The sequence below is a fragment of the Eutrema salsugineum genome, unplaced genomic scaffold (assembly GCF_000478725.1).
Source record: "Eutrema salsugineum unplaced genomic scaffold, Eutsalg1_0 scaffold_16, whole genome shotgun sequence".
Classification (NCBI taxonomy): domain Eukaryota; kingdom Viridiplantae; phylum Streptophyta; class Magnoliopsida; order Brassicales; family Brassicaceae; genus Eutrema; species Eutrema salsugineum.
Genome location: NW_006256858.1, coordinates 3,381,132 through 3,393,986, shown reverse-complemented (window position 1 = coordinate 3,393,986; position 12,855 = coordinate 3,381,132). Strand labels below are relative to the sequence as shown.

General features: G+C 38.0%; 1 protein-coding gene across 1 annotated transcript; it reads right to left on the bottom strand.

Moving 5' to 3' along the window:
* Window positions 1–44: 44 nt before the first annotated feature.
* LOC18021535 lies at window positions 45–5,957 on the bottom strand. Its single transcript, XM_024157706.1, has 4 exons — window positions 5,676–5,957; window positions 5,222–5,432; window positions 410–5,129; window positions 45–287 (listed from the first exon to the last, which is right to left on the bottom strand). The coding sequence occupies exons 1-3, from the start codon at window positions 5,835–5,837 to the stop codon at window positions 418–420; spliced, it is 5,085 nt and encodes a 1,694-aa protein (XP_024013474.1). The 5' UTR covers window positions 5,838–5,957; the 3' UTR covers window positions 45–287; window positions 410–417.
* Between the last annotated feature and the right edge of the window lie 6,898 nt (window positions 5,958–12,855).

The window sequence follows — 12,855 nt, the reverse complement described above, 5'->3', positions numbered from 1 at the left end:
TCTACCTATGAGAAAAAATAACAAAGGAAAATTACATAGACAGCCTAAAACCTGCATAAGAAGCTTTGAATTTTGATACAGTCAAAGTGGAGCCGTTAACTAACGGTATTTCATTCATTTTCAATAGTAAAACGAGATACCAAAATATCAAAATATTTTGTGGTAGTGAGAAAGAGTCATGAGAGTTTACAAAAGATATTGAAAACCAAAATAGACGCATAGAAACGAGATACATACAACGCAGGAGGTCTCTAGGTAACTAGGTTCACTTGAGATTTAGAAGGCATCTGCAAAATGCAAAATACAAAGAAACATCTTTTACTTTCACAGAAGCCAAATAAATTCACAGATAAAAAAAAAAAAGACCAATATAGAAGTTTATAAAATGAGATTCGATATTGACACATACCTTAAGTTTTACTTGAAAGAGAAAACATCTGAGATGAGTTTCTCATCTTCTTCATAGACCTGAAGGTTGTTGGACTTCATAAGAAACTCTAAAGCCTCTTCATCGAACTCAACCAAGTAAGCCATCTTCACGAGCTCAGATAACCGTCCGATCAGATCCTCCCTCTCCCACATCACTCCTTTAGCAATCACCTCAGCGAAACACGTGGCGTACTCCAAAACCTTTCTTTTCCCACACGCTTTCTCCCTCTTCTCTGCGTAAACAACTCCTTTCTCTCTCTCCCACCTTATCATCCTCTTAGCTTTAGCCATCAGCTTCTCTCCTTTCGACGGTAGGTTCAGAGTATACTCCGTCGAGATCGTCTCACGAGTTTCCACAAAGTTGAGGCTAACGAGACTATGTATGATTCTTGAACGCTCCTCACCTTCTATCTCGAGTGATGGATCAGAGAGGAAACCAAGAATGAGCCTCACTAGCCCTTGTCCGATCAGATCACTCTCTTGCTTCACCATTTTGACTCCATCGGTTAACTTAGCTTCTGCCACCTCGACGCATTTGGAGATCTCTTGGACGCCGATCATTCTATAAATCGGAGTGAGCTTGGTTTGTGACAATGCAGAGCTGCTTGGAGTAGGGTACCAGACGAAAACAGGGGAATCTATGAACAGATCTTTCAAGAGCAAGTCATCAGCTATGAACACGTCGCTTTTGCTAGACAACAAGATTCCTCCACTGCTGCTACTGCAATCTGGTGAGTTTACAGGCAGACGCGTAAGAGACTCAGAGAGGAACTTCTCAGCTTTAAACGAGTTACTGTGTTTCACAACGAATGTCCAGAACGCAGAACACTCTTTGAAAGACAACCTGTCCTTTGTTCTCTCCCAATCTTGCCACAGAGCACAGTAATCTTCCATCGACGGGTTGGTTCTCACGTCAAACGCAGATGAGAAGAAGCCAAGAAGATCACCAGTGTTGTAATGGTTTTCAAGAACGTTTAGCTGAGATCCAAAGAGTTTATCTTTGTCATAGACCACACAGCTAGAAACATCAGCCCATTTACCATCGCTCGGGATCCAGATCCGGCCTGAAGACGCACCATCTTTCTCAGATTTCCATTCAGATTTTCTGAGGAATCTATATATCCGGGAAATCGCATCAGAATCGGAATGTGTATAAACGTGTCTACCAAGCAAGTTGCAGGCTTTGGCTGAATCGTTACCAACTCCAATCTTAACAAGCTCTTGTTTAAACGACTTAAGCTCAGATCCATAGTACGCTTCATCGATGAAAGGACCATCACAAGGCTCTAATTCCCAGCTGTGATCGAGCAAGAGACACTCTTCAGGACTGCGGTAACCAGCATGTGTCTTCAACCATTTGACAGAAACCTTGTCGAGAAACTCTTTAGGGAGTTGCTGATATCTATCCTCAAGCAAGAACTTGATGCACTTAAAAACAGACAGAGCACTTGCAGGAGTGATGCGAGATGGATCAGGGAGACTTAAGGAGCTAACCACATGGTTCATGCCTTGTCTCAGCTCAACTGTAACTCCCAAGCTCTTTAGCTCTTTCTTGTAATCGTGTATGCTTTTGCCGTACCAGTTTGAGCTGTCATCGATAAAAGGGAGATTCGCTATTAGGCGGAGAGGTTCCCACTCTGGATCAAAGAGAATGCAGCTCTCTGGTGCACGGAAATCGCCGAGTTTAGTACGTAGCCATTGTAATTCTTTGAACGTTTTCATAAGTTCTTCAGGAAACTTGAGATTACTGGCCAACAGCTTCTTGTAGCAAGATAGAAGAGACGAGGCGCTATACCGGGTTAGACCAGAGGAGGTAGCTTTGTGCTTGAACGTTCGCACAAACCCTTTAACAGCTTCTTCAAGTTGAACCACAACACCAATCTGCTTCAGCTCCTCTGTGTAGGTAGAGAGTTTTTCTCCATAGAAATCCTCGTCGATCAAAGGGAAACTATCAAAAACAGATAGAAGGCAGCTCCATTCCGGATCAGGTATATAACAATCAGCAGGAGTTTTGTATCCACTTTTCGTCTTGAAGCATTGTGAATTTCTTAGGGCATTGATAAGCTTCTGGGGACTTAGCTGGCGCATGCAGTCAAGTACTAAGAGCATTGCATCGGCTGTCAAAAAGCTCAGCTTTGCAGGATTCAAATGTGAAACGATGAGGCTGTGATTATTGGGAAACTGAACTACGACGCCTAGCAGCTCAAGCTCTTTCTTGAAGCCATTGAGGTGAGTTTCACCATAGATTTCTCTATCAATAAACGGAATGTCGCTGATCAGTGAAGCAGCTTTCCAGTCGTTGCTGAACAGAACAGCTCCATCTGGAGATCGGTAACCAGTACTTGTCTTTAGCCAAGGGTGATTTTTCACAGCAGTGATGAAATCATCTGGTGAGGGTCTCAAGTGCCTGATGAACTTCAGAATCGAGAACACATTCTCTCTTGACAGTGACGAGGTCTCAGCTAAACGCATTAGGTGGTCGCCAACAAACGTACAAGCTTGGCTAAACTCAGACATGACACCAGCAACTTTGAGCTCCTCTTTGTACTCCTCAATCTTTTTCCCATAGAAGCTCCGATCAACGAGTGGAATATCCACAAGAATTGATCCGCTCTGCAGAACATTTCCCCATGATGAAGTATGGTAAAACGACTTAGAAGGCTGCCGATAATCAGAAGATCCGTTTATCGTGGTTCTCAACCAGCTTCCTCCTTTAACAGAGTTCAAGAACCTGGGAGGAAGAGAATCTCTATTCTTCTTAATCCACTCCAAAAGCAACAAAGCATTCTCCTTTATAAGAGCCCCAGACAACGCAGGTATAGCTGCATTTGGTGGTTTAATCTCAGGTATATCTCCAGCCTTAGCGTGAGTTTTCAAGAAACCAAGAAGCTCTCCCTTCTTAGACCGTACGCAAGCGAACTTGCCTGGTAACAAATACTCTTCCCACAGCTCAATGTAGTCGTCCTTCATCCAAGGATTCGAACCAGTCAAGCTAACCCATTTACCTGCGCTAGCAGGAACAAGAACCCCATTCCTACTCGTGTTGACATTCCCATAGTTGTCCACAAGGGGCATGTCTCTGCAGCACTTCTCAGCCTCAACGTCTGATAAAAAACCTGCCGAGATGGAGTGATGCAGAAAGTGTGCATAAGAAACCACAAGCTTCTTGTCTACGTTAAGATTATCCCGGAGACGTTTTGCATACTCAGAAACACTCATATCGACGACAGAAACCTTCTCTTTGAGCCAGTTACGTATAGTTTCCTTATGGGAGCTCGCATTCAACGCAGTCCGGGTAGTATCTGGCAGGAAAACAAACTTAGAGGTGCATTTCATCTCGTAGTTCCATTCAAGAAGCCATGAATGGTTCTTCTCTGCAGGGAGACATAATATCCGAGGGCTGAAATCTGCCAAGCTGCTAAGATAAGTCGCTCCCTTTTGAACAAGGTACTTGACAAGCGGGACTTTAACCATTCTTGTACTGTGAAATCTGGACTGCCAGTTTTGAGCTATGAAAAGAAGGATCTCAACATACGTACTTTCCGATACACTTGTCACGAGATCGCAGCCCTGAATGCATTTTGCGTACCATTTATTTTTGACTGGTTTCAAACCCAAGAAGTCAAGAACTTTGTCATTTTCTTCTTTGTCAAACGAGGAATCCAAAATGTAGATCCCATGTGAAGAAATGTTCTGCAATCCCGCTCCTTCCCTCGTCGCTTTCTTCAAGATATCCCAAAAACCAGGGATGAGACGACCAACTTCGCTTGGCTTGTGAAAGAACTTCTGTCGTGAATGTGATACGCTCGGCACAATCTCCTCTGCACAGATTCTTGCCTTAATGGATTCTCGAACAAGATTCAGCTTTTCGTAAGACGATGGCTCTACAGGCAAGAACCCAAAAGCAGGAAGCAAGCTAGACACGGGAGCTTCAGTTTTTTTCACCAAGGTGGTGAATGCATTCACAAAAGCCGACGGAACACAGCTGAGAATCCCTTGGTTCCATATGTCATCAAGAAGTATAGTTTCCCTAGACGATGCAAGAATGAAGTCTGCTTGGATGATGAACGGAAAATTGGTTACCATCTCCGTTGGAAGAAAGGCATAGATACCAGGAGAGCTGTTTCCAAGGCCAAGACGCTCTCCATATGGAAACGCTAAAGTGATCACCCAGTCATCGACTTCGCTTCTCCTTTCCACACGGTTCTCGTTTTTCACCGGAAACTTCTGCCTCCACATGTAGTAACTGCATTGGTTTTCAGAATCAGTTCCACGAGCAGAGAGATTGATTGTGTAAGACTCAGCATCGATGCTCTTCCTCGTCATGAAATCCGTCTCGCTTACAATCCCGATAGAGTTCACTGTGCTGAGGTTCGGATCTTGGCAGTGTTCTCTGATAGAGAGACGCTTGATCTTGGAAAGAAACAGTAAAACTTCAGGATGAACATTGGAAAGCTGTTCCTTGACCGGCTTGACCTTGTCAGCTTTCAAAGGCAAGATAATGGTTGTTGTCGGAAGAGCAGAACCGGAACCGTAAATCCTTTGTATGTCGACAAGAGAAGGATGTTGCTCAACCCACTCGGGAACAATGTATCCAAGGCTGCAGTGGCTGCAAGGCGCCTCATCGAATCGGATTTGGTAGCCATTGCTGAAAATATAAGGCTGAGAAGTTATCAGAAACACACTCTTGAACCCGATTCCTGCCAAGATTGAAACAAAACACACATGTAAGAACAAGGGTCTTTAAAAAATTCGAGCTTTTTTTCTCATATGGTAGAAGGAAAGTAGATACCTTTCTCTCCGATGTAACCGCGTTTGCGGTTGCCTTTCTTTGTGGACCTACCAACACTGCAAATGGAGTCAATGTTCTTCTCAGAGAAACCTCTCTCATTGTTGAAGATGAGGAGAGTGGCTGGTGCTCCAGTGGCTGTTATGTCTTCAGATGTGATAACAAATTCAAGCGATGGATCCACACCTTCAGGGTACTCGTTATCCTCAGCGTTCTGAAAACCAAAGGAGAATTTATTGTCTACAATTAGCTAAAATCGTAGGAGGAAACGCATTGGTAAAAAAATGTCTCCTTTTAAAGATAAATAGATATTCTAGTTCGATTCCAGATTTTTCTCGGGAAAGAGCGCAAACCCTCGAGAAAACTGAGCAAAAAAATCAAAACTTGGAAGGACGATATCACAAAAATAAGCAGAGAAGTGCATTAGAGAGAGGAACAGAGAGAGTAAACAACTTACTTGGATAAGCTCCATGAGGAAGTGAACATCTTTAGCGTAGAGCTCAGCGGAGAGATTCTTCACGGCCTGATGAAGATCCTCCGTCAACGGATTCTCAGTTCCGCCGATTGAAAACTTAGTCCTCCGAATACGATCAATGTGTTGCTTTGCCGATTCCGCCATATTTTCTTTTGATGGTTTGGTTTCTCTCTGAGTTGAACAGGGTAGAGAGAGTGAGGATTTTAAAGAGGAGAGAAAGAAGGAAACTTCATAGGGAAGGTAAACTTGGGAATTAAGGAGTTGAAGTAAACGAAGATGTGACTCTACTAGTCCTTTTGTACGTGAGAAACCAAAGAGACTTTACGTTTGATTGGTTAACGAAAAGAAAATCTTGTACTGTGTTAAATTAGCGAGAAAAAGTAATGCAACTTCGTAAATCAAAGTATAATAAATTATTTTCTTTTGTTTTTTTTTCTCTGTTATTTTGTTTATATATATATATATAAATATATATATATATATAGATTTACGAGATATTGGGTTGGAGAAAGAATCAAATTCAAAAAACAAAACTTTAATTATACATGACTTCACTAAGATAAATTCGTTAATGTAATTATTATTTGTTAGGAAACAAAAAATAATAGAAACAAAGTAAAAACTCTCCTCACAATAATTCGATTTTTTTTTTTGACATCAACACAATAATTCGATTAAAACCTTCAAAGCTCTCTTTTGTTTGAATGAGTCTCACAACTTCATCTTTTATATATATATATATATATATATAAGAAAACTTAACAAACATTTGTTGAAAAATAATTACACGAACAGATAAATAAAAAGGTAATTATCCTACTAAAAATATTTATTCACTATGGATAACAACGAATCAACCACTTCGTTTTTATTTTTCAGTGCACCCTTAAAACCTTAGGGCATCTCCAACGGAGGATCATAAGGGTATCATAAGTAGGACCAACTAATTTTTTGAGGTTTAAAAATTAAAAAATGAGTCCAATTTTGATGAACCGGTATGACTACACTCATCTTCTTGAACCTGTATGACTAGAGTATCACTGGCCAACTGTCAGTATCTTATTCGTCGAAATCAGAAGAAACAATTTTCATCCGATAATCTCACACCGCCGACTCTGTTTTCTGTTTCCACCGATTTTCTTCTATATTCTGCGCCGCGCTCTTCGAAAATACTATGAATTTGGGTTTCTTCGAAATTGATGATCTGTGGGGTTTTGGGTCAAAAAGCTCGGTTTCTTCTTCATCACATCTAATTTGAATTTGGGTCCACATACGAGCAATCCATTTTCTGCCAAGTGTTCCACGCTGAGGAATCTGGTTGGAGAGAGTATTATTCATGTGACAAGGTAAAGATAATCCATGGCTTACACTTGTTTTTGCAGTCAGCATATTCCGATTCTTATTCTGTTTCTTTATTCATCTGTATGTTCGTTATTCTTATGAACCCAAAGAGGAAGAGTTCATGGTTGGAGTTAAAAAAATAGTTGGGATTCATCATTGCTCAAAAAAAAAGAAAATTATTATAAAAACTCTTATGAACCCCAAAAAGGGGTTTAGGGTTGGAGATGGCCTTATGGGGTTGGTTCATCTTCCTAAGTAATATACATCTTAAATTCTTTCGTTTGAAAAAGAAAATGAATCGTTTTTTATGGGTCTCATAAAAATGATAAGTAATAGTATATATTATCGTAAAATAATAATTGGATGGAATAATTATAAAGAAAAAAACATTTATGACTGATATATGATAAAATTTATGACAATGATATATGATAAAATAAAAATGTAAATGTAATAAAAAAAAACTGTGATCAAAACCATTATAAAGCATCAAAAGACTATAAATTTACATATTTATGATTAGCTGAATTTATGGAATCATACATGGATCAAAAAATTAACTGTTTGAAAAACCGTTTGAGTTGCGTTGCATCTACTAAATGGATGTCTACACAACCCACCAATTGATCAAAACCACGATTTGGTCGTGGCGCCAAACGCCTAAACAACCGATTTAATGACATTAATAAAACTGATGCAATTTTCATATCACTTCCATAAATCTTTTCTTGATATGCATAATTGCATGTATGTATGCTTTCTTATATAGTATATTGTGTTTCACCTTGATCTAGTCCCTTTTCAAAGTAAAAATGTTAAGTTGATACTGACCTTTCTTTTCCGATTTTGGGAAGGGCAAGATTGATGAGAACTTTGACCATCCTTTACTTCATAGTCTTCCATCTTAAGATCCACCACAATTTTCTCATTCGTTTTCTCTTCTTTTTCTTTCAATGATTTTCTAATCGAATCTCGAACCTCTGAAGAAACCTCCTTACATGCAGTTCTACTTTGATTCAACCCAGCCAAATGTTGTTTCATTCTACTGATTCCAACGTATTGCTTACCACAAAAATCACAAGCTGTAACTTTTTTCCCTTTTGAATCAACAGTTTCACTAACATATTTCCACGTCAAACCTTGTTTCTGATAACGACGAATGGAGCCTTGCGAAGATTTCTCTTGTTTTATATTGCTTGCATTTGGTGAAAATGCTTCATTCTTATCACTCTTCTCCATTGGTGATCAGTACACTAAAAAACAAAAAGTAAACATGATTGCATAATTAATACTTTAACAATAACAAAATGTATATATTCTCTTACTGTTACAATATATGACTATAAAATGAACTAAATAAATTTCTTAGAATCAAGCATTAATCTTTGGATCTTTCCAAGATTCTGACACTAGCATCAAATTCAAAACCTATATATGTCTGTGTTCCTGCTATGGTTACTGTTGTAGAAACCATTCAAGGGTGTTTCTCTGACAGTGTCTACACAATTCCAACTGTTATTTCAGAAACTACGGTCATTGATGTTCCAACAGGCTTGTCAAAAGCAAAAGACACAAACAAACTCTGAGGTTGTCCTCCCTTGTAAAGTTACTACTGAAGTTCAATAGAGAAGTCGAGATTTCCTCTTTATTAGCCGCAGAAACAAAACTCTAATAATTTAAGGTTGAGTTTTCCTCTCCTTCCTTGGAAAACTCTATCCCACAAATGTGTGTAGAAATGAGGATAATATTGTTGGAACAAGTGACAGTTCTTTGACACAAACCAACGCAAAAACTCAGTGTACTATGGTTGTTGGTGGTCGTGGAGGCCAGAGCGGTCATGGCGACACTAACTAGAGCTAGTTCTTTACTTTCTCATACCATTTCTGAGAGACATAACTACATATATAACAAAGTACGAGCAGAAACACGAAACAATGAATGGATATGGAGAAAGAGCTTTTACCTTAGGCAGAGATATGGAGAGAAGAGATAGAGTGGAAATCGCAGAAATGGTGCTCTAAATTTTGGGTTCGTTTGCAGCAAGAGTAGTTGGAGAAGAAGACAATGAATCGATCTCTAGTGATTGTGAATCGTGATTTAGGTTCGGAATCTGCTAGGTCGTTTTCTGGTTTTAAAAATTTTAAAATTGATACTTCGTCATGAAACTACGTAGTTTCATGTTTTAATTGATTTTCTATTTTAACAAATTAAATAACTTATGGTGAATTCGCTACTTGACCCGTGAAAAATGCAAAATTGAGGAAGGAGGTCTCATAAAGATCAAAGCCATATAGTATCTATGTGTTTTGGAGTTTCATAGAATTGTGAGGAACAACTAGCTAGTCTTTTAATATTATCCGTAAAACCAAAAAGAGAACTAGCTAGTCCTTTTATGTTTGAGAAAGTGTATGTTACATTCCATACTTAATTACAGTTGCAACTTGCAAGAATCAAATCTGAATTTCGGTTTGTGGGTCAAGATAATCTGAAAACATTTGCCAACACTCATCAAATCCCTCACTAAAATTTGTACATATTAAAACTTTCTTTTAAAGTATATACTAGGTGTTTGGTCCGCACCCTATGCGGACATAAGAATTTCAATGTTATAAATCAAAAACTTTTTTAAAAAGTAAAACACCTATTTAAAATATATAAAGCAAATTCAAAACACCATCCAAAGTTAAAAACAAAAATGTTTATTAAATAAATATATTGAACTCACAAACCAATTGAACTAAGACAAAGCGAATTCTTCATCTCTACATAATTGTTTTTTATTTTTTTATTTTTTTATTTTTTTTTTACTTTTTTTGTTTATCGTTTTTTTTTTATATTTCTTCATCATATTCCATCTTTATATTTCCTTCTTCTCTCATACATCTTCTTCTTAGTTTTATTTCATTTTCATTTTAATTTTTTTTCCTTCTCCTCTACATTTTATATGTCTTTTCTTGCTTCTTATTCTTTAAGTTTTTTTTTGTTTGTCACATCTTCTTCTTCTTCGTCGTTTTCCACATCTTTTCCTCATATTCTTCTTACTCTACTACTTCTTCTTCTTCTTCTTCTTCTTCATCGCCTTCGTCTTCTTTGTTCTCTCCGACTTCATATTCTTCTTTTTTCATTCGTCTTTTATATCAATCAAATACATGTACTTAAAAACTGTAGGTACTTTCTCTCCCCCCCCCCAACCATGCGTCCCTCCCTATCATTCTCTCTCTCCTTCTCTCTTTTAATATTTCTCTCTCATTCTCTCCCTTCCTCATCGTCCTAAATTGTATATATCATACGATTTAGTTAACTACATTTAAATTAAGAAATGTTTCAAATATAAAAAATAGGAACACAGAAAATATGAACTAACCTTTAAGGTTTAACTCTCTCTACTATTTCTCTTTCTTTCTCTTTCTTTCTTTCTCTCTCCCTCTCTCTCTATATTTCTCTTCTTCACACCCTCTTTCTCCATCTACATCTCAATTTCTGCCTCAGACTCAGATCCTGTCTGTGTTCCTGCTATGGTTATTGTTGTAGAAACCGTTCAAGAGCGTTTCTCTGCCAACATCTACACACAATTCCAACTATACTTATTTCAGAAATTACAGTCATTGATGTTCCTACAGGCTTGTCAAAAACAGAAGACACAAACAAAATCTGAGGTTGTCCTCCCTTGTAAAGTTACTACTGAAGTTTAATAGAGAAGTAGAGATTTCCTCTTTATTAACCGCAGAAACAAAACTCTAATAATTTAAGGTTGAGTTTTCCTCTCCTTCCTTAGAAAACTCTATCCCACATGTGTCAGCTACTTCAAATGTGTGTAGGACTGAGGAGAAAATTAGATTAGATGTGGATGTACATGGTATGCATTGTTGGAACAAGAGACAGTTCTTGACACAGGATCCTTGCAAGAGGACTCTGCGAGCTAGGCCGTTCAAACCAACACAAAAACTCCAAGAGATGCAGACACTATGATTGGTTGTGGTCGTGGCGATCATGGCAACACTAACTAGAGCTAATCCTTTACTTTCTCATACCTTTTCTGAGAGACATAACTATGGAGAAAAGAGATAGAGTGGAAATCGCAGCTATGGTGCTCTGAATTTTAGGTTTCGTTTGCAGCAAGAGTAGTTGGAGAAGACAATGAATCGATCTCTAGTGATTGTGAATCGTGATTTAGGGTTTGGAAACTGCTAGGTCGTTTTCTGGTTTTAAACATTTAAAATTGATACTTCGCCATGAAACTACGTAGTTTCATGTTTTAATTAATTTTCAATCTTAACAAACAGCTTATGGTGAATTCGCTACTTGACCCGTGAAAAGATGCAAAATTGAGGAAGGAGGTTTCATAAAGATCAAAGCCAAATAGTATCGATGTGATGGAGTTTCATAGAATTGTGAAGAACATCTAGCTAGTCTTTTAATATTATCCGTAAAACCAAAAAGAGAACTAGCTAGTCTTTTTATGTTTGAGACATTTTATGTTACATTCCATACTTAATTACAGGTGCAACTTGCAAGGCTCGAATCCGAATTTCAGTTTGTGTTGGTTTGTGGTTTAAGATAATCTTAATACATTTGCTAAAGACTCAACCAATCACTCGCTAAAATTTGTACATATAAAACTTTCTTTTAATATATATATATATATTTTTTTTCGGCAAACAATTATATTGATTTCAAATTGAGATTATAAAGTCATACAGAACTTTCAAAAAATAAATTATAACATAAACAGATATATGCACCATATAGTGAAAAAGATACAACAAAAGAAGTGATTGTGACGAAGCTTTCTGTAGATAAGTCTTACTCGCTAACAAAATAAAATTCGTTATTTCATTCTCCGTATACGATCTTAATCTTATGCGAATTGTGTGCATAGGTAGCATCTTTTGGCTAAACCTTTGAATTGCCCACCGCATGTTAAAACCCAATGCCTCCGAAAAAAATCCTGAAATTTTGACAGTCTGATACAAACGCTTCCGTACCAGTCCTTTTAAAATAATTTAACTTTGGTGTTCTCCCAATTTGATATATAGATAGCATTATTTCTTCTCTTCCATGGTTAATTTCGTTTCTCATTTCTCTGTAAATTGGGAAATTAAAAAGGCCAGATAGCCTTTTCTTCCATGGTTGTTGCCCAATTGAAAGTTTCCAATGCAAACAGTTATCAGTGATAAATGAAATCACCTGAGTGGAATATGTCCATAAACGCCCAAAATTTGCAGCACTGGTGTCGATCCAATAACACATATCTTCTTTCTTTTTATTCAAAAGAAACTCAATATTGGTGAGAGGGTTTAGATCAGCGGCTTGAACACGTTTCACTACTTGTAAAGTTAGTGATGCATCGTTGATGAGGACAATGTTTTGTGATTGCCGTCGGATCTCACCCATCATGATTGAAGATAATTGGGACAAACACACTAAAATTATCAAAAAAGCGTTGAAATAAGAGAAAATCCAAGGCGGTTTAGGGATTGGTAAATCAAATGAAGAAAATTTTCTCCAACCGCTAGAGATTTCACTCAACGGACTAAAACCAGCAGAAATGACTCGAAGGAATTGGAAATCAAACACCGGACAAACGATCTTCCATAAGAAGAGAAACCAACAATTCCAAAAGACGTACGTAGTGTCGTCTCTCGAAAGAGGATGAGAAATCATGAAATTTTATTACAAAACTAGAAACTAAAAACAAAAACGTAAAGAAAGAGTACAGCCGACGCCGGAGTCGACGTCAGCCGGAGGAATCACAATGAAGAGAAAACGGTTATTAATCGCTTTTTGGAAGTCGCCCGAAGGGAAATACTCGTTGTTTTTG

Coding starts and splice junctions, on each gene's coding strand:
- LOC18021535 (XM_024157706.1), bottom strand. CDS start 5,837: ATGGCGGAATCGGCAAAGCAACACATTGATCGTATTCGGAGGACTAAG. Junction 5,433..5,675: donor TCCTCATGGAGCTTATCCAA/GTAAGTTGTTTA, acceptor TTTGGTTTTCAG/AACGCTGAGGATAACGAGTA. Junction 5,130..5,221: donor CGGTTACATCGGAGAGAAAG/GTATCTACTTTC, acceptor CAATCTTGGCAG/GAATCGGGTTCAAGAGTGTG.